Genomic DNA, 22,280 nt, shown 5'->3' on the forward strand with positions numbered 1-22,280 from the left:
AGCTCTGGGGTATAATACAGGATGTAACTCAGGATCAGTACAGGATAAGTAATGTCATGTATGTACACAGTGACTGCACCAGCAGCAGAATAGTGAGTGCAGCTCTGGAGTATAATACAGGATGTAACTCAGGATCAGTACAGGATAAGTAATGTCATGTATGTACACAGTGACTGCACCAGCAGCAGAATAGTGAGTGCAGCTCTGGGGTATAATACAGGATATAACTCAGGATCAGTACAGGATAAGTAATGTCATGTATGTACACAGTGACTGCACCAGCAGCAGAATAGTGAGTGCAGCTCTGGAGTATAATACAGGATGTAACTCAGGATCAGTACAGGATAAGTAATGTCATGTATGTACACAGGGACTGCACCAGCAGCAGAATAGTGAGTGCAGCTCTGGGGTATAATACAGGATGTAACTCAGGATCAGTACAGGATAAGTAATGTCATGTATGTACACAGTGACTGCACCAGCAGCAGAATAGTGAGCGCAGCTCTGGGGTATAATACAGGATGTAACTCAGGATCAGTACAGGATAAGTAATGTCATGTATGTACAAAGTGACTGCACCAGCAGCAGAATAGTGAGTGCAGCTCTGGAGTATAATACAGGATGTAACTCAGGATCAGTACAGGATAAGTAATGTCATGTATGTACACAGTGACTGCACCAGCAGCAGAATAGTGAGCGCAGCTCTGGGGTATAATACAGGATGTAACTCAGGATCAGTACAGGATAAGTAATGTCATGTATGTACACAGTGACTGCACCAGCAGCAGAATAGTGAGTGCAGCTCTGGTGTATAATACAGGATGTAACTCAGGATCAGTACAGGATAAGTAATGTCATGTATGTACACAGTGACTGCACCAGCAGCAGAATAGTGAGCGCAGCTCTGGGGTATAATACAGGATGTAACTCAGGATCAGTACAGGATAAGTAATGTCATGTATGTACACAGTGACTGCACCAGCAGCAGAATAGTGAGTGCAGCTCTGGAGTATAATACAGGATGTAACTCAGGATCAGTACAGGATAAGTAATGTCATGTATGTACACAGGGACTCCTCCAGCAGCAGAATAATGAGTGCAGCTCTGGTGTATAATACAGGATGTAACTCAGGATCAGTACAGGATAAGTAATGTCATGTATGTACACAGTGACTGCACCAGCAGCAGAATAGTGAGCGCAGCTCTGGGGTATAATACAGGATGTAACTCAGGATCAGTACAGGATAAGTAATGTCATGTATGTACACAGTGACTGCACCAGCAGCAGAATAGTGAGTCCAGCTCTGGGGTATAATACAGGATGTAACTCAGGATCAGTACAGGATAAGTAATGTCATGTATGTACACAGTGACTGCACCAGCAGCAGAATAGTGAGTGCAGCTCTGGGGTATATTACAGGATGTAACTCAGGATCAGTACAGGATAAGTAATGTCATGTATGTACAGTGACTGCACCAGCAGCAGAATAGTGAGTGCAGCTCTGGGGTATAATACAGGATGTAACTCAGGATCAGTACAGGATAAGTAATGTCATGTATGTACACAGTGACTGCACCAGCAGCAGAATAGTGAGTGCAGCTCTGGAGATCGTTATCTCATTAGCAGAGGGTGTGGCTGTGTGTGAAGCTGCTCTGTGCTTGTGCTCCTGAGCTCCTGGAGGAAGATCTGCCCGCCCAGGGCCTGCTCTCTCCTCTCCCAGGGAGGGAGTTAGGTTCCTGGGGATGAGTGAGGGAGCCAAGTCCCAGGCTCCTGCTTCCCGGTCTAGGCCGGCGGGAGGCAGGAGAGGACACCAACCGGCCAGCGCTATGGAGGACTCAGGGGTGAGACGTTCCACCCGGAGTCGTAGCAATACGGCTCCTGCTCCCCCTGAGAAGCGGAGAACCCAGAAGCTGAATGCCCAAGTCGGTGCGGGTGGGAACGGTCCTTCCGGGGCTGGAGCCATGAAGCGGAGTGCTCACAGAGGTAAGGCTGACCATGCGGGGGGAGGCTGGGCGGTGCAGGGGCCCCAGGAGTCTTTGTCCACCTATGCCTCCCGGGTCCAGAGCCACCTCTGTGAGTACGAAGAGGCAACTAAGACCATCAGGAGGCTCCGGGAGGAGCTGCGATGTGCCCGCGCCAGGGTGAATACAGCAATGGGGAAGCAGAGGTCAGAGATTACCGGTGAAATTAAAAGGCTAAAATCAGACATTGAGAAGCTTCTTATAAGAAAGACTTTTATTAGTGAGAACGGCGGTCCATTCAAGGAAAAATTGTTGAATGATGACAGATTTGCAGACATGGCTGATAACAGAGAGCAAAGGCTGAGGGGGTTGCAGCCTGCGAGCCAGGTGGAGGAGGAGGATGATGATGATGATGATAACGAGCAGCAGTTCCCACCTGGTGGCCTGCAGGAAGATCAGCAGGCCTCGTGCAGTGGGCCCCCTGCAGGACAGCCAGCAGTAACACCTCGCTCGGGGGAGGACAGTGACACCGGCAGCCAGGGAGGGGCGCTCATGGCAGAGATCCGGCTGCTCGAGTCCCCAGTGTGCATGGAGAACTTTTCGTTTGGTGATGAACTCCCAGAGGAAGCCGCTGGGGGGAGCAGCCGGAGGAAGAGTAAGAAGACCAGGCCAAAGCAGCAAGAAGAGGTACGTTTCATCTTTACCCCCCTCCCTGTACACCCCCCCGGGCAAAGCGCAGGGTCAGCTCACTGTGCAAGCCCTGCTACCCAAACCCCCCCGAGTTCTGCAGCGGACCCGGTGCAAGGGTGCAGGGAGATTACAAAGCCAGGTGGCGAGGTGCAAGGCTCCATCTCTGCTTGTAGTAGTGGAGATGGAGCAGGGAAAGCATCGGCTGAAAGGCCGGACACTGAGTGTCGCCCCGCGGGGGGCGCTCCATCTAGCACTGGCACTGTGGCCTGCTCCCCAGGGGGAGGGGGGGGCAGCCTGGTGTCGGCGTCGGTTACGGGTCCCAGTCCCAGTCCTCCCAGCGGTGGCGATTTCTCCATGGAAAAAAAAGTCCTGTTTTGTATTGGAATTGGTAATAATGAAAATAGACATCCTGTAGAGACTGGTGAAAGACGGACGGCGAGCAAACGCAAACTGACATCTGACGCCGAAAAAGTTACTGCTGGTCCAGCGAGAGTGAATGGTGCTGTGGCTGAAGGATCGTTATCAGGGGGAGAAAATGCAGGTGATGGTGGTGCTGTGAGTAGAGATGGTGGTATGGAGAGAGGTATTGCTGGGACTAGTGGTGCTGCTATGGTGGGAGGTGATGTTGTTACTATGAGTGGAAGTGTTGCTGTGGATGAGGGGGCTGTTGTGAGTGGCGGGGCTGCTGTGAGTGGAGATGGTGGTATGGAGAGAGGTATTGCTGGGACTAGTGGTGCTGCTATGGTGGGAGGTGTTGCTGTAACTGGGGAGGTTCCTGTGAGTAGAGATACTGGTGTGGCTGGAGGTGTTGCTGGGACTTGTGGTGATGCTATGGTGGGAGGTGATGGTGTTGCGGGATGTTTTGCAGGTAATAAGAGGGCTGTTATGAGTGGGGGTATGGTGGGATCTGGTCCTGTTGTGCCCCCAGCGGTGGCAGAAGTTATGCCAGTGTCACTGCTGGGGGAGATTTCGCATCCTCCTCGTCTTCGGGCCCTAGGGGCAATATTTTGCAGCAGCGTCTTTTGGAGGCTCTGAGAAAAGGGGAAAGATCAATCACTGTAGAGGGTGGAGAGGTTGATCTGTCCTTCTGGATAGAGAGGCACGGCCTTGGAGCCTTCCGAGAAAATAGAGGGGGGGAAACTGCATGGTCCCTCCCGACAGCCGGGCCAGGTGGCGCCCGTAGGAATGTGGTCCGTCTTAGGTGGCGGGGCAGTGATGCGTGTCCACCTAGAACTAAGGTGGTTGAGCTCCTCCTAGAGATGGGCTTCAAGGCAATAGACATCTTTGCCTTGATCCATCCCTATGGTACATCTGAGTTCGATGTCAGTTTTGTTCGCCCGGAGGGACTTGAGCTCTTCTGGGGGAATTATGAGCTGAAAAAGAACATGCCCGGTTGGCGAGACTTTGCTGTTCAGGCAGTGTCTCGCCAAAATCAGGTCAAGAAGGTGACCGTTTTAACCCGTAATGAATCACTTTCTTGCTATGACATCATGACTTGGCTTGGGCGATATGGTGAAGTATTAGAGACGCCAAGGAAAAATCGGGACGAGTTTGGTATCTGGTCAGGGGCCTGGACCTTTATGATGAAGTTAAAGGTTTCAGGCAACTCGGTTGCCCACATCCCTTCATCAGCCTTCCTGGGGAGGGATCGCATCCAGATCTTCTACCAGGGTCAGCCGAAGCTGTGCCACAGGTGCGGTGACCCCACACATTTCAGCGCAAACTGCACCGTGCAGAAGTGCGCGTTGTGTGGGGGTGTCGGCCATCTCGCTGCATCCTGTAAGCAGATTCGGTGTCACCTGTGTGGTGACTTAGGTCACCCGTTCAGCCGTTGTCCTCGTTCTTTTGCTAATGCGGTTCTGGCTCCGGTGGGTGAAGGCCATGAGGCCGAATCTGCTGGGGAGGGGACTAGCAAAGGCGGAGGAACTGAGGGGCCAGGGAAGAAAGATAAGAAAGTGACGCCATCACGACAGAGGCGTCAGGAGAGGCGCCAAAGGGACAGGGAGGTGGGGGAGTCGCGGGTCACTGCTCCCGGCCCTGTCCTTCAGCCCAATCTTGTTGCTGAGGCCCCGAGGAATGATGAGTTGGATGAGGAGGTCAGGAGGATCCAGAGGGAGGAAGCGGCCACGCTCTCAGAATCCTCCCATTATGAGAGTATGGATGAGGATAGTAGGGCGTGGCTACAGGAAAAGCGCAAGCAGGGCAAAAGGAAAAAGAAAAAGAAGGGAGATTTACAATCTTCTCTCACCCTGACTCAGAAGCCAAAGGAAGGTAAAACTTATTCCCCTCTGGTTGGTCTTTCCAACCGGTTCCAAGCCCTTGACAACGTCTCTGCCTCAGAGGTTGAGGGTGAGGTTCCGGAGAGGGCGGGAGGGCTTTCAGGAGATGCTGAGTCTTCCGCTGAGGATGCTTCGTCCTCAGAATGGGAGACTGACCTGGAGTCCGGAGACGAGGATGAAAGAGCTGATATGGACACTACAGTTTCAAAAAAGAGAGGGAAAGGGTCCTCTTCTGAAACTGAAGAGAAGAGCGGTGGGAAAAAGAAAGCCGTCTAACTCAATCACTCATGATGGCGGCACCCACTCCGTTGACGCTGGCGTCCATTAATGTCGCCAGCATTAAGTCTGATGCGGCTAGATTTGCGGCCTTTGATTTTCTCGGCCGTGTTGAAGCCGACATTTTATTTTTGCAGGAGACCAGGCTGCCAGATTTGGCGGCCGTGTTTAAAGCTAAGAGGGAATGGAGACACGGGCCTTCCTATTGGTCTCTTGCGGCTGAGCCGTATAGCGGAGTGGCGGTCCTATTTACCGCACCGGTAGAATGCCGACGAGTTATTGAGTTAGAAATGGGGAGGTGCCTGATCCTGGATGTCCTCATGAAGGGACAAGAACTTCGCCTAATTAACATCTATGGTCCCCAGTCCAAGTGGGACAGGAAGTGTCTCTTTATGAGGATCAAGCCCTACCTTTTTACAAGTCGCCAGGTGGTCTTTGGAGGGGACTTCAATGCTGTCACGAGGTCCCAGGATAGGGGAGGTTCCAGAGACAAGCTGACTTATGATAGCGTCGCTCTTAATAGCATAGCCAGTGAGGCTCGCCTGGTGGATGTCCACATCCGGCACACCCCAGGCCACGCGGGGTTCACCTATTATAGGGGTAGCTGCAGGTCTAGAATAGACAGGTTTTATGTAAAGGAGGAAGCCATTTCTTCAGCAGTGTCTGTTGTTGAGGTGGAGTTCTCCGACCACTGTCTAATTTTGTTTTCTCTGAATGTTACAGAGACCCCCCGGATGGGAAGAGGCTACTGGAAGCTCAATTCGTCTCTCCTGGAAGAAGCGGAGATCAGACAATCCTTTGAGGACTTTCTTCAGAGCCAGGTACCATTGCTGGGCCTTTGTAGCAGTAAGGCAGAGTGGTGGGAGATGCTCAAGAAAAGGGTGGCGAGATTCTTCCGCCAGCTCTCGAGCCTCAGGAGCCTGGACAGGTACCGCCTGTATCAGGGCCTGAGGAGGAAACTCGAGCATCTCGTCTCGACTGGAGGTAGTCGTGAGGACATCTCCAGAGTGAAATCCTTGCTGAAGAGGTGTCAGTACGATAGACACGCATCTTTGGTTTTTGAGAGGGATTACGGGAAATACCGCTCGCCCGACCCTTACAGAAACTGCAAGATGTCAGTGAATGGTAAAGTTGTCACAGGACTGGTTGACAGTACGGGATCCCTGAAAAGGTCCAGATCAGGGATTCTGGAGGTCGTCAGATCCTTCTACTCGCACCTCTTGGGCAGGAAGGATCTAGATCGGGATGTGATGTCGGCTTTCCTGGCTGAAACTGTCCCTGAGCCAGGAGTAGACCCCTCTCTTGATGTTTTGACAGAGATGATTAGGGAAGAGGAAGTCAGCCGGGCGATTGAAGGGCTCGCCCTCAAGAAATCGCCGGGTCCAGATGGCTTAACATCTGAGTTTTATAAGACCTTTAAGGACGCCTTGGTTCCCCTCTTGACTGAGGTATTCAATGAGTGTCTTTCCTCGGGCGCTCTGCCGAAGTCAATGAGGAGGTCTGCCCTGATCATCCTGTCAAAGGGTAAGGACCGATCTCGTATTGAGAACTGGCGTCCCATAGCGCTTCTCAATACGGACAGAAAGGTTTTGGCAAAGGTGCTGTTTAATCGGCTGGTGCAGTTTGCGCCCCGGCTCCTTTCGGGGACCCAGCACTGCTCTGTTCCAGGCCGCAGTACATTTAGTGCTGTGCTTTGTGTCCGGGAGGCAGTGGAGCAGGGCAGGGCTGGTAACTGGAAGGGGTACTTGCTGTCCTTGGATCAGGCAAAAGCGTTTGATCGGGTTAACCACGAGTACCTCTGGTCTGTCCTTCTGAGGTATGGCCTGCCGGGGGAGTTTGTCAATTGGCTAAAGGTTTTGTACGCAGGGGCAGAGAGTTTCCCGCTTGTGAACGGTTGGATTGGCCGCTCTTTTGAGGTCGGGTCTGGTGTTCGCCAGGGTTGTCCTCTGAGCCCACTTTTATACGTGTTCGCGATTGACCCATTCCTTAGGAGGGTTGATTGTGGGCCGTTGGTGGGAGTCGGGATGGACCAGGCGGCACCGGAAGCCACTCTAAGGGTGGTAGCGTATGCCGATGATGTCACCGTTTTTGTGTCCTCGAGAGGGGAGGCGCAATGGGTGATGTCGGAGGTTGACCGCTACTCAGAGGCTTCTGGGTCCAAGATCAACCGGGATAAGTGTGAGAGTCTCTGGCTGGGAGAGGGAGGTCCAGGCTTTGATCTCCCGGACACTCTTCCAGGGCCCCAAGACTCTGCCAAAGTTCTCGGCATCAAATTTGGCCAGGGGGATTACCCCATGCAAAACTGGGATGGCAGGCTTAAGATCGCCGCTCAGAAGGTGGACCAGTGGAAGGGTTGGTCTTTGACCCTCAGAGAAAGGGTTAACCTGATTAAAACCTACATGCTCCCATTGCTGATATATCTGGGCAGTGTGTGCATGTTGCCAGAACCCCTCTGGACTCGGGTCTACAGTCTGTTCTTCCAGCTGTTATGGGGGAATAGGCTGAACCTTATCAAGAGGGAGGTTACTTACCGCACGAGGAGACAAGGAGGGTTGTGTATGGTCAACCCTGTGGTGTTCCTAGTGAATACCTTTCTTAAGATCAATGTAGCAAACCTCTGGAAAGAGAGGGCTCCTCCGTGGGTATACTCCTGCAGGGGATGGGCTCCTCCGTGGGTATACTCCTGCAGGGGATGGGCTCCTCCGTGGGTATACTCCTGCAGGGGATGGGCTCCTCCGTGGGTATACTCCTGCAGGGGATGGTTTCGGCCTTTCTTCCAGGAATGGGAGACAGGAGGGCGAGTGAAGGATCTCCGTACACCGCATGGGCATCTTCCGGCTTACGCTACCCCGGTTCTGAAGGTGATTCGCCGGTGGGGTCTGGGAATGTGGGAGATCAGGACCATGTCGAGGAAACTCCTTGACAAGAGGGTTCTGTTGACCCATTTCCAGAAGCCTCTGGCCCTCAGGGATTGCCCAAGTCGGGATCTGGGGGTGGGTTTGAGTTTATTGAATTCTATCCGGATCCCCTTGAAGTTTTGGGACTTGACTTGGCGCTGCTTCCATGGAAAGCTGTGTGTGAGGGACAATCTGAAGTGTAGGAGCTCTGAGGAAAGGGGTTGTCCCCGGGAGGAGTGCGGTGGCCTGCTGGAGAGCATGGACCACTTCCTGCTTCAGTGCCCCTTTAACACAGAGGTGTACAACCGGGTGGGCGCTTCCATCCATTGGCCCGGGTTGGCCGGTCTCTCCTATGCGGAGTGGGCCTATGGAGCATTCAGAGGCCTGGGTGGCCGGGACCGCTGCACGTTATTCCTAGTTAGTCTAGTGGTCAGGTACCACACGTGGAACGCACGGTGTTTAGTATCGACGCAGCGTAAAATCCTCCCGGTGGATGAGGTGGTTAGGAACATTCTGGGTGACCTGGTGAAGGTGCGCTCTCTGGAGTATGAGAGGCTGGGCACGGGGAGGACCTCTCTCCTTAGTGTCCCTTAGTCTGTCCTCTCCCCTCCTGGTGAAGGTGCGCTCTCTGGAGTATGAGAGGCTGGGCACGGGGAGGGCCTCTCTCCTTAGTGTCCCTTAGTCTGTCCTCTCCCTCCTGGTGAAGGTGCGCTCTCTGGAGTATGAGAGGCTGGGCACGGGGAGGGCCTCTCTCCTTAGTGTCCCTTAGTCTGTCCTCTCCCCCCTGGTGAAGGTGCGCTCTCTGGAGTATGAGAGGCTGGGCACGGGGAGGACCTCTCTCCTTAGTGTCCCTTAGTCTGTCCTCTCCGCTCCTGGTGAAGGTGCGCTCTCTGGAGTATGAGAGGCTGGGCACGGGGAGGGCCTCTCTCCTTAGTGTCCCATAGTCTGTTCTCTCCCTCCTGGTGAAGGTGTGCTCTCTGGAGTATGAGAGGCTGGGCACGGGGAGGACCTCTCTCCTTAGTGTCCCTTAGTCTGTCCTCTCCGCTCCTGGTGAAGGTGCGCTCTCTGGAGTATGAGAGGCTGGGCACGGGGAGGGCCTCTCTCCTTAGTGTCCCTTAGTCTGTCCTCTCCCTCCTGGTGAAGGTGCGCTCTCTGGAGTATGAGAGGCTGGGCACGGGGAGGGCCTCTCTCCTTAGTGTCCCTTAGTCTGTCCTCTCCCCCCTGGTGAAGGTGCGCTCTCTGGAGTATGAGAGGCTGAGCACGGGGAGGGCCTCTCTCCTTAGTGTCCCTTAGTCTGTCCTCTCCCCTCCTGGTGAAGGTGCGCTCTCTGGTGTATGAGAGGCTGGGCACGGGGAGGGCCTCTCTCCTTAGTGTCCCTTAGTCTGTCCTCTCCCCTCCTGGTGAAGGTGCGCTCTCTGGAGTATGAGAGGCTGGGCACGGGGAGGGCCTCTCTCCTTAGTGTCCCTTAGTCTGTCCTCTCCTGGTGAAGGTGCGCTCTCTGGAGTATGAGAGGCTGGGCACGGGGAGGGCCTCTCTCCTTAGTGTCCCTTAGTCTGTCCTCTCCTCCTGGTGAAGGTGCGCTCTCTGGAGTATGAGAGGCTGGGCACGGGGAGGGCCTCTCTCCTTAGTGTCCCTTAGTCTGTCCTCTCCCCCCTGGTGAAGGTGCGCTCTCTGGAGTATGAGAGGCTGGGCACGGGGAGGGCCTCTCTCCTTAGTGTCCCTTAGTCTGTCCTCTCCCCCCTGGTGAAGGTGCGCTCTCTGGAGTATGAGAGGCTGGGCACGGGGAGGGCCTCTCTCCTTTGGAGGGGGTTCTCCTTTAGTGTCCCTTAGTCTGTCCTCTCCCCTCCTGGTGAAGGTGCGCTCTCTGGAGTATGAGAGGCTAGGCACGGGGAGGGCCTCTCTCCTTAGTGTCCCTTAGTCTGTCCTCTCTCCTCCTGGTGAAGGTGCGCTCTCTGGAGTATGAGAGGCTGGGCACGGGGAGGGCCTCTCTCCTTTGGAGGGGGTTCTCCTTTAGTGTCCCTTAGTCTGTCATCTCCACTCCTGGTGTTGGGCTGAAGCTGACACTGTAGATTTTTGTTTTGTATCTGAGGTTATAGTGATGTTGGGCTTGCAGGCGCCGAACCTGGGCTTTATGTGGTTTTGATTGATGTTGTTGAGATTTTAATTGTATTCTGTTTTCTTTATGTTATGTTGTAAATACTGTATATATTGTATATAGTGGGGTTTGGGATTAGTGTTAGGTTGGGAGGGGGGTGATGGTGGTGGGATTTACGAACTGACCTTGGACTCTATGACCCTGGGCACTGGTCTGGACTACTTAACGCAAACTTTGGACGTTAGACCAGTGTCTGGGGGGAAGGGGAGGGTGCGGGCGAGGGATCTAGTTTAGTGTAGTGTTGTGTGTATTTGTTATTATATATTAAAAAAAAAAAAAAAACGGGTGTGGGATGTGATCTGTGTGGGGTGGTTTGTTATTAGAGGGTGTGGGGTGGGTTTATGTATATTTATAGTCATTTATGTTTATTTGTGGGTGTGGCTTGTCTTATTGTTTATTGGGTTGGTTGAGGATGTGACAATCGGTTGGGTGGGGGTTGTAGTATTTGGTGTTATTCATTTCGGTGTATTGTAAGTTAATGTTTTGCTAGGAGTGAATGTGGCTGGACCAGCAGGTAAGATATTGTATATATTGTATATTATGTTTGGTTTGTGTTGTTATGTTTTTTTTACTTTTATATAAAATAAAAGATCTACAGGATGTAACTCAGGATCAGTACAGGATAAGTAATGTCATGTATGTACACAGTGACTGCACCAGCAGCAGAATAGTGAGTGCAGCTCTGGGGTATAATACAGGATGTAACTCAGGATCAGTACAGGATAAGTAATGTCATGTATATACACAGTGACTGCACCAGCAGCAGAATAGTGAGTGCAGCTCTGGAGTATAATACAGGATGTAACTCAGGATCAGTACAGGATAAGTAATGTCATGTATGTACACAGTGACTGCACCAGCAGCAGAATAGTGAGTGCAGCTCTGGGGTATAATACAGGATGTAACTCAGGATCAGTACAGGATAAGTAATGTCATGTATGTACACAGTGACTGCACCAGCAGCAGAATAGTGAGTGCAGCTCTGGGGTATAATACAGGATGTAACTCAGGATCAGTACAGGATAAGTAATGTCATGTATGTACACAGTGACTGCACCAGCAGCAGAATAGTGAGTGCAGCTCTGGGGTATAATACTGGATGTAACTCAGGATCAGTACAGGATAAGTAATGTCATGTATGTACACAGTGACTGCACCAGCAGCAGAATAGTGAGTGCAGCTCTGGAGTATAATACAGGATGTAACTCAGGATCAGTACAGGATAAGTAATGTCATGTATGTACACAGTGACTGCACCAGCAGCAGAATAGTGAGTGCAGCTCTGGGGTATAATACAGGATGTAACTCAGGATCAGTACAGGATAAGTAATGTCATGTATGTACACAGTGACTGCACCAGCAGCAGAATAGTGAGTGCAGCTCTGGGGTATAATACATGATGTAACTCAGGATCAGTACAGGATAAGTAATGTCATGTATGTACACAGTGACTGCACCAGCAGCAGAATAGTGAGTGCAGCTCTGGGGTATAATACAGGATGTAACTCAGGATCAGTACAGGATAAGTAATGTCATGTATGTACACAGTGACTGCACCAGCAGCAGAATAGTGAGTGCAGCTCTGGGGTATAATACAGGATGTAACTCAGGATCAGTACAGGATAAGTAATGTCATGTATGTACACAGTGACTGCACCAGCAGCAGAATAGTGAGTGCAGCTCTGGGGTATAATACTGGATGTAACTCAGGATCAGTACAGGATAAGTAATGTCATGTATGTACACAGTGACTGCACCAGCAGCAGAATAGTGAGTGCAGCTCTGGAGTATAATACAGGATGTAACTCAGGATCAGTACAGGATAAGTAATGTCATGTATGTACACAGTGACTGCACCAGCAGCAGAATAGTGAGTGCAGCTCTGGGGTATAATACAGGATGTAACTCAGGATCAGTACAGGATAAGTAATGTCATGTATGTACACAGTGACTGCACCAGCAGCAGAATAGTGAGTGCAGCTCTGGGGTATAATACAGGATGTAACTCAGGATCAGTACAGGATAAGTAATGTCATGTATGTACACAGTGACTGTACCAGCAGCAGAATAGTGAGTGCAGCTCTGGAATATAATACAGGATGTAACTCAGGATCAGTACAGGATAAGTAATGTCATGTATGTACACAGTGACTGCACCAGCAGCAGAATAGTGAGTGCAGCTCTGGGGTATAATACAGGATGTAACTCAGGATCAGTACAGGATAAGTAATGTCATGTATGTACACAGTGACTGCACCAGCAGCAGAATAGTGAGCGCAGCTCTGGGGTATAACACTGTGTACGTGGTGGGGGGGGGCACTTACCTTTCTCGGAGGTGGTGAAGCTGGGGCACTGACTCTCCTCCATCAGTTGGCAGCGCAGGTTCATCACGCTGTCCGCTGACACAAAGCCGTTCCTGCAAATAAAAAAAATGGTTTATTATTTTAAGAAATCGTCTCCTCAGTATTTTAGAGATTTATGTCCAAGAAATATGCCCCCCCCCCCCCTCTGTCCCCCTGCTGACCCTGTGCTGCACACACACAACTGCTGCAGCCAATCAGGGGTCTGGATGGTCACATGTTGTAGCTAGTAGTGCGTCATGTGACCACAGAGGCCACTGATTGGCTGAGGATAATCCAGTCTTATGAAATATTGCAACATTATAAAAGAGAAACTTCTGCAACAATTGTTGCTTCTATTTCTTGTCATTCTCATTCATTTTACCACATTTGGATAAAGCCCTCACTCACTGGCGCAGGGGGTTGACTATTTCCTCTCTCAGGGTTTGCTGAATTTTTCCATCAGGAAGAGATGAAGGTTTGAAGAGGAGCGAATCCAGCACAGAGCTGCAGGAGAAGAGACTGAACAGAGGGATAAAAGGTGAGAATAAGCTGTAACTGAGAGCCCCGCCCCTGAGGAGCACATGGACAACTCCTCCCACTACCTCAAAGGTACAAGGATTAGGATTACCCAAAAGATACAGATTATTACTTAGGAATATAATTCAGTAGATGCTTTTTTTGTCAAAGTTATCAGCATGCAGCATTTCCCCACCCCCGAGAAACAAGTATCCAATCACAGCACAAGCGGCAAAGTAATATTGCAGTATTTTGCAGCATTGTCCCACCCCTGAGGAGATCAGTGCCATTCATAAACCGCCCACATGTTACCCAACCCCATCCACATAATGAAACTGCAATTGAATTTGCTTCAGCTAAAAGCATAGGGAGCTATTGCTCCGGAAATTCTCACACAGCTGTGATCCCTCCACCCCTGAGGAGCCAGCAGCCGTCATGAAGCCCCCCTGTCCTGCCATAAATGATCCAAATAATAAGACATGCAATAGACTTTACCAAACTATCAATTCAATCTACACAGGCAAAAAACTATTCTCCAGACATCCTCAGGATTCTCTGTCCTGCAGCATGGCCCCGCCCCTGAGGAGCACCTAGCCAATCATTAACCTCCCTGGAGTTTTCTAAATCTTCTCACTTAATAAAAACTGATAAGTTATGCACTTGAATTTATTAGCCAATCAAGAACCCCCTGTGATACACTCAGAATGCGGTGTCCTGGAGCTTTGCCCCGCCCCCGAGGAACAAGTTGCCAGTTAATCAAAGCGTCTTATGGATTACCTGAAGAGTGCAGCATCCATGTAACATGAATTGCAATGGCCTTGGATCCCCCTCATGTCTCCTTCTAAAATATCCACCGCAGCCGCCCCCTGCAGAGGAGGGACCTTCCCCCTCACCCTGGGACCGTCATCTTTACCTGAAACATAGAAAGTCCCTGTGAGCAGATATAGCGCCTCTGTCTGTCCAATGAGGGACTGGCGGGCACAGTGTGGGCGGGGACTCACTGGGTTTCTCGCTCTGCAGGCTACTTGGGGTGGAATCTCTATTGGACAGGAAGCGGGTGTCCGGCTGACAGGCTTTCAGCTTCACAAAAAGTCCTCGCTTTGGTGGACAGAAGAAATAGCGGTGACCACACCAGAGGCCGTCACTGAAGCCCTGGTCTTCTTCCTGAGGAGGCAAAAACAGGAGTGGGGCAGCCCCACAGCAGCACAGAGGATTTCAGGGAAGGTGTGTACTTATGGTATAAGAGTCACACAGTGGGGCAGCCCCACAGCAGCACAGAGGATTTCAGGGAAGGTGTGTACTTATGGTATAAGAGTCACACAGTGGGCGGCCCCACAGCAGCACAGAGGATTTCAGGGAAGGTGTGTACTTATGGTATAAGAGTCACACAGAGGGCGGCCCCACAGCAGCACAGAGGATTTCAGGGAAGGTATGTACTTATGGTATAAGAGTCACACAGTGAGCGGCCCCACAGCAGCACAGAGGATTTCAGGGAAGGTGTGTACTTATGGTATAAGAGTTACACAGTGGGGCGGCCCCACAGCAGCACAGAGGATTTCAGGGAAGGTGTGTACTTATGGTATAAGAGTCACACAGTGGGCGGCCTCCAGCAGCACAGAGGATTTCAGGGAAGGTATGTACTTATGGTATAAGAGTTACACAGTGGGGCGGCCCCACAGCAGCACAGAGGATTTCAGGGAAGGTGTGTACTTATGGTATAAGAGTCACACAGTGGGCGGCCTCCAGCAGCACAGAGGATTTCAGGGAAGGTATGTACTTATGGTATAAGAGTTACACAGTGGGGCGGCCCCACAGCAGCACAGAGGATTTCAGGGAAGGTGTGTACTTATGGTATAAGAGTCACACAGTGGGCGGCCCCACAGCAGCACAGAGGATTTCAGGGAAGGTGTGTACTTATGGTATAAGAGTCACACAGAGGGCGGCCCCACAGCAGCACAGAGGATTTCAGGGAAGGTATGTACTTATGGTATAAGAGTCACACAGTGAGCGGCCCCACAGCAGCACAGAGGATTTCAGGGAAGGTGTGTACTTATGGTATAAGAGTCACACAGTGGGCGGCCTCCAGCAGCACAGAGGATTTCAGGGAAGGTATGTACTTATGGTATAAGAGTTACACAGTGGGGCGGCCCCACAGCAGCACAGAGGATTTCAGGGAAGGTGTGTACTTATGGTATAAGAGTCACACAGTGGGCGGCCTCCAGCAGCACAGAGGATTTCAGGGAAGGTATGTACTTATGGTATAAGAGTTACACAGTGGGGCGGCCCCACAGCAGCACAGAGGATTTCAGGGAAGGTGTGTACTTATGGTATAAGAGTCACACAGTGGGGCGGCCCCACAGCAGCACAGAGGATTTCAGGGAAGGTGTGTACTTATGGTATAAGAGTTACACAGTGGGGTGGCCCCACAGCAGCACAGAGGATTTCAGGGAAGGTGTGTACTTATGGTATAAGAGTTACACAGAGGGCGGCCCCACAGCAGCACAGAGGATTTCAGGGAAGGTGTGTACTTATGGTATGAGAGTTACACAGTGGGCGGCCTCAAGCAGCACAGAGGATTTCAGGGAAGGTGTGTACTTATGGTATAAGAGTTACACAGTGGGGCGGCCCCACAGCAGCACAGAGGATTTCAGGGAAGGTGTGTACTTATGGTATGAGAGTTACACAGTGGGCGGCCTCAAGCAGCACAGAGGATTTCAGGGAAGGTGTGTACTTATGGTATAAGAGTCACACAGTGGGCGGCCCCACAGCAGCACAGAGGATTTCAGGGAAGGTGTGTACTTATGGTATAAGAGTTACACAGTGGGCGGCCTCAAGCAGCACAGAGGATTTCAGGGAAGGTGTGTACTTATGGTATAAGAGTCACACAGTGGGCGGCCCCACAGCAGCACAGAGGATTTCAGGGAAGGTGTGTACTTATGGTATAAGAGTTACACAGTGGGGCGGCCCCACAGCAGCACAGAGGATTTCAGGGAAGGTGTGTACTTATGGTATGAGAGTTACACAGTGGGGCGGCCCCACAGCAGCACAGAGGATTTCAGGGAAGGTGTGTACTTATGGTATAAGAGTTACACAGTGGGCGGCCTCCAGCAGCACAGAGGATTTCAGGGAAGGTGTGTACTTATGGTATAAGAGTCACACAGAGGGGAGGCCCCACAGCAGCACAGAGGATTTCAGGGAAGGTGTGTACTTATGGTATAAGAGTTACACAGTGGGGCGGCCCCACAGCAGCACAGAGGATTTCAGGGAAGGTGTGTACTTATGGTATAAGAGTTACACAGTGGGGCGGCCCCACAGCAGCACAGAGGATTTCAGGGAAGGTATGTACTTATGGTATAAGAGTTACACAGTGGGCGGCCCCACAGCAGCACAGAGGATTTCAGGGAAGGTGTGTACTTATGGTATAAGAGTTACACAGTGGGGCGGCCCCACAGCAGCACAGAGGATTTCAGGGAAGGTGTGTACTTATGGTATGAGAGTTACACAGTGGGCGGCCTCCAGCAGCACAGAGGATTTCAGGGAAGGTGTGTACTTATGGTATGAGAGTTACACAGTGGGGCGGCCCCACAGCAGCACAGAGGATTTCAGGGAAGGTATGTACTTATGGTATGAGAGTTACACAGTGGGGCGGCCCCACAGCAGCACAGAGGATTTCAGGGAAGGTGTGTACTTATGGTATGAGAGTTACACAGTGGGGCGGCCCCACAGCAGCACAGAGGATTTCAGGGAAGGTGTGTACTTATGGTATAAGAGTCACACAGTGGGCGGCCTCCAGCAGCACAGAGGATTTCAGGGAAGGTGTGTACTTATGGTATGAGAGTTACACAGTGGGGCGGCCCCACAGCAGCACAGAGGATTTCAGGGAAGGTATGTACTTATGGTATAAGAGTTACACAGTGGGGCGGCCCCACAGCAGCACAGAGGATTTCAGGGAAGGTGTGTACTTATGGTATAAGAGTTACACAGAGGGGAGGCCCCACAGCAGCACAGAGGATTTCAGGGAAGGTGTGTACTTATGGTATAAGAGTCACACAGTGGGGCGGCCCCACAGCAGCACAGAGGATTTCAGGGAAGGTGTGTACTTATGGTATAAGAGTTACACAGTGGGCGGCCTCCAGCAGCACAGAGGATTTCAGGGAAGGTGTGTACTTATGGTATAAGAGTTACACAGTGGGGCGGCCCCACAGCAGCACAGAGGATTTCAGGGAAGGTATGTACTTATGGTATAAGAGTCACACAGTGGGGCGGCCTCCAGCAGCACAGAGGATTTCAGGGAAGGTATGTACTTATGGTATAAGAGTTACACAGTGGGCGGCCCCACAGCAGCACAGAGGATTTCAGGGAAGGTGTGTACTTATGGTATAAGAGTTACACAGTGGGGCGGCCCCACAGCAGCACAGAGGATTTCAGGGAAGGTGTGTACGTATGGTATAAGAGTCACACAGTGGGCGGCCCCACAGCAGCACAGAGGATTTCAGGGAAGGTGTGTACTTATGGTATAAGAGTTACACAGTGGGTGGCCCCACAGCAGCACAGAGGATTTCAGGGAAGGTGTGTACTTATGGTATGAGAGTTACACAGTGGGCGGCCCCACAGCATCACAGAGGATTTCAGGGAAGGTGTGTACTTATGGTATAAGAGTCACACAGTGGGGTGGCCCCACAGCAGCACAGAGGATTTCAGGGAAGGTATGTACTTATGGTATAAGAGTTACACAGTGGGGCGGCCCCACAGCAGCACAGAGGATTTCAGGGAAGGTGTGTACTTATGGTATAAGAGTCACACAGTGGGGCGGCCCCACAGCAGCACAGAGGATTTCAGGGAAGGTGTGTACTTATGGTATGAGAGTTACACAGTGGGGCGGCCCCACAGCAGCACAGAGAATTTCAGGGAAGGTGTGTACTTATGGTATAAGAGTTACACAGTGGGCGGCCTCCAGCAGCACAGAGGATTTCAGGGAAGGTGTGTACTTATGGTATAAGAGTTACACAGTGGGCGGCCCCACAGCAGCACAGAGGATTTCAGGGAAGGTGTGTACTTATGGTATGAGAGTTACACAGTGGGGCGGCCCCACAGCAGCACAGAGGATTTCAGGGAAGGTGTGTACTTATGGTATAAGAGTTACACAGTGGGCGGCCCCACAGCAGCACAGAGAATTTCAGGGAAGGTGTGTACTTATGGTATAAGAGTTACACAGTGGGGCGGCCCCACAGCAGCACAGAGGATTTCAGGGAAGGTGTGTACTTATGGTATAAGAGTTACACAGTGGGCGGCCCCACAGCAGCACAGAGGATTTCAGGGAAGGTGTGTACTTATGGTATAAGAGTTACACAGTGGGGCGGCCCCACAGCAGCACAGAGGATTTCAGGGAAGGTGTGTACTTATGGTATAAGAGTCAGACAGTGGGCGGCCTCCAGCAGCACAGAGGATTTCAGGGAAGGTGTGTACTTATGGTATAAGAGTCAGACAGTGGGCGGCCTCCAGCAGCACAGAGGATTTCAGGGAAGGTGTGTACTTATGGTATAAGAGTTACACAGTGGGTGGCCTCAAGCAGCACAGAGGATTTCAGGGAAGGTATGTACTTATGGTATAAGAGTCACACAGTGGGCGGCCCCACAGCAGCACAGAGGATTTCAGGGAAGGTGTGTACTTATGGTATAAGAGTCACACAGAGGGCGGCCCCACAGCAGCACAGAGGATTTCAGGGAAGGTGTGTACTTATGGTATAAGAGTTACACAGTGGGGCGGCCCCACAGCAGCACAGAGGATTTCAGGGAAGGTGTGTACTTATGGTATAAGAGTTACACAGTGGGGTGGCCCCACAGCAGCACAGAGGATTTCAGGGAAGGTGTGTACTTATGGTATAAGAGTTACACAGTGGGCGGCCTCCAGCAGCACAGAGGATTTCAGGGAAGGTGTGTACTTATGGTATAAGAGTCACACAGTGGGCGGCCCCACAGCAGCACAGAGGATTTCAGGGAAGGTGTGTACTTATGGTATGAGAGTCACACAGTGGGGCGGCCCCACAGCAGCACAGAGGATTTCAGGGACGGTGTGTACTTATGGTATAAGAGTTACACAGTGGGGCGGCCCCACAGCAGCACAGAGGATTTCAGGGAAGGTGTGTACTTATGGTATAAGAGTTACACAGTGGGGTGGCCCCACAGCAGCACAGAGGATTTCAGGGAAGGTGTGTACTTATGGTATGAGAGTTACACAGTGGGGCGGCCCCACAGCAGCACAGAGGATTTCAGGGAAGGTGTGTACTTATGGTATAAGAGTTACACAGTGGGGTGGCCCCACAGCAGCACAGAGGATTTCAGGGAAGGTGTGTACTTATGGTATAAGAGTTACACAGTGGGGCGGCCCCACAGCAGCACAGAGGATTTCAGGGAAGGTGTGTACTTATGGTATAAGAGTTACACAGTGGGGCGGCCCCACAGCAGCACAGAGGATTTCAGGGAAGGTGTGTACTTATGGTATAAGAGTTACACAGTGGGGCGGCCCCACAGCAGCACAGAGGATTTCAGGGAAGGTGTGTACTTATGGTATAAGAGTTACACAGTGGGGTGGCCCCACAGCAGCACAGAGGATTTCAGGGAAGGTGTGTACTTATGGTATAAGAGTTACACAGTGGGGCGGCCCCACAGCAGCACAGAGGATTTCAGGGAAGGTGTGTACTTATGGTATAAGAGTCACACAGAGGGGAGGCCCCACAGCAGCACAGAGGATTTCAGGGAAGGTGTGTACTTATGGTATAAGAGTTACACAGTGGGGCGGCCCCACAGCAGCACAGAGGATTTCAGGGAAGGTGTGTACTTATGGTATAAGAGTTACACAGTGGGGTGGCCCCACAGCAGCACAGAGGATTTCAGGGAAGGTGTGTACTTATGGTATGAGAGTTACACAGTGGGGCGGCCCCACAGCAGCACAGAGGATTTCAGGGAAGGTGTGTACTTATGGTATAAGAGTTACACAGTGGGCGGCCCCACAGCAGCACAGAGGATTTCAGGTAAGGTGTGTACTTATGGTATAAGAGTTACACAGTGGGCGGCCCCACAGCAGCACAGAGGATTTCAGGGAAGGTGTGTACTTATGGTATAAGAGTTACACAGTGGGCGGCCTCCAGCAGCACAGAGGATTTCAGGGAAGGTATGTACTTATGGTATAAGAGTTACACAGTGGGCGGCCCCACAGCAGCACAGAGGATTTCAGGGAAGGTGTGTACTTATGGTATAAGAGTTACACAGTGGGCGGCCCCACAGCAGCACAGAGGATTTCAGGGAAGGTGTGTACTTATGGTATAAGAGTTACACAGTGGGTGGCCCCACAGCAGCACAGAGGATTTCAGTATGTTCCTACTTACCAGCTCCACTCCGACCATGACATCCTCATTCAGAGGTAAGTACCCCAACCAGCGGATAATCCCGAAGGCCAGCTCCCCTTCCTTATACTGGATCTGCACCAGGGAGTTCACTTCCAGGGGTCTCTCTTTGACTTTCCCGGGGTCCTCCGGATTCCCGCACTTCCCATCATGCACCGGGCTCTGATGATCTGCCAGTATAAGTGACATCACAGCTTCATCATTGTGCACTGCAGCTGATGGAGTTCAGCATCTCTTCTTGTTGTCAGTGAATGGAGATACTACTCATCCATCACTGATACATTTTAACAAAGCCCTGGGGTTGTGACTAGGACATGACAATGGGGGGGGGGGGGGGGGGTCTTACGTGGTCCTGATACTGTACCTGGGGCCGCAGTCTCCTCCTTCACTATAGAATCCAGAGGAATCTTCATCAACTCACAGGACGGAGCCTCCTCCTGCCGAAGAAGATGGAAGAGGTGAGAGTGAAGGGAACGCCGGACCACCCAACCCCATCCACTGCCCCCAGTGTCTAATGAGGCCCTGGAATGCACTGTTATTCACAGTCCTGCTGCTACTAACAACATACACTAAGGTATATTTACACATCTCTCCAGGGACAATACATAACACTGGCTGCAGAGAGCACAGAGCACAGCAGTGTGAGGTCTGATTACACATCTCTCCAGGGACAATACATAACACTGGCTGCAGAGAGCACAGAGCACAGCAGTGTGAGGTCTGATTACACATCTCTCCAGGGACAATACATAACACTGGCTGCAGAGAGCACAGAGCACAGCAGTGTGAGGTCTGATTACACATCTCTCCAGGGACAATACATAACACTGGCTGCAGAGAGCACAGAGCACAGCAGTGTGAAGGATGATTACACATCTCTCCAGGGACAGTACATAACACTGGCTGCAGAGAGCACAGAGCACAGCAGTGTGAGGTCTCATTACACATCTCTCCAGGCATAATACATAACACTGGCTGCAGAGAGCACAGAGCACAGCAGTGTGAGGTCTGATTACACATCTCTCCAGGGACCGTACATAACACTGGCTGCAGAGAGCACAGAGCACAGCAGTGTGACGTCTGATTACACATCTCTCCAGGGACAATACATAACACTGGCTGCAGAGAGCACAGAGCACAGCAGTGTGAGGTCTGATTACACATCTCTCCAGGGACAATACATAACACTGACTGCAGAGAGCACAGAGCACAGCAGTGTGAGGTCTCATTACACATCTCTCCTGGGACAATACATAACACTGGCTGCAGAGAGCACAGAGCACAGCAGTGTGAGGTCTGATTACACATCTCTCCAGGGACAATACATAACACTGGCTGCAGAGAGCACAGAGCACAGCAGTGTGAGGTCTGATTACACATCTCTCCAGGGACAATACATAACACTGGCTGCAGAGAGCACAGAGCACAGCAGTGTGAGGTCTGATTACACATCTCTCCAGGGACAATACATAACACTGGCTGCAGAGAGCACAGAGCACAGCAGTGTGAAGGATGATTACACATCTCTCCAGGGACAGTACATAACACTGGCTGCAGAGAGCACAGAGCACAGCAGTGTGAGGTCTCATTACACATCTCTCCAGGCATAATACATAACACATAACACTGGCTGCAGAGAGCACAGAGCACAGCAGTGTGAGGTCTGATTACACATCTCTCCAGGGACCGTACATAACACTGGCTGCAGAGAGCACAGAGCACAGCAGTGTGACGTCTGATTACACATCTCTCCAGGGACAA

General features: G+C 51.4%; 1 protein-coding gene across 1 annotated transcript in view; it reads right to left on the minus strand.

Annotated features, from left to right (window-relative positions):
- Window positions 1–22,280, minus strand: part of LOC140110290 (ubiquitin carboxyl-terminal hydrolase CYLD-like) — a 36,999-nt gene that overhangs the window by 7,181 nt on the left and 7,538 nt on the right. Inside the window, exons 4-9 of the mRNA XM_072132135.1 lie at window positions 20,884–20,956; window positions 20,502–20,689; window positions 14,119–14,281; window positions 13,895–14,030; window positions 13,010–13,120; window positions 12,584–12,675 (exon numbers count right to left, since the gene is read on the minus strand). Coding sequence (XP_071988236.1) covers window positions 12,584–12,675; window positions 13,010–13,120; window positions 13,895–14,030; window positions 14,119–14,281; window positions 20,502–20,689; window positions 20,884–20,956 — 763 coding nt within the window. The remainder of the gene's footprint in view (window positions 1–12,583; window positions 12,676–13,009; window positions 13,121–13,894; window positions 14,031–14,118; window positions 14,282–20,501; window positions 20,690–20,883; window positions 20,957–22,280) is intronic.

This window comes from Engystomops pustulosus, unplaced genomic scaffold (assembly GCF_040894005.1).
Source record: "Engystomops pustulosus unplaced genomic scaffold, aEngPut4.maternal MAT_SCAFFOLD_240, whole genome shotgun sequence".
Lineage (NCBI taxonomy): Eukaryota > Metazoa > Chordata > Amphibia > Anura > Leptodactylidae > Engystomops > Engystomops pustulosus.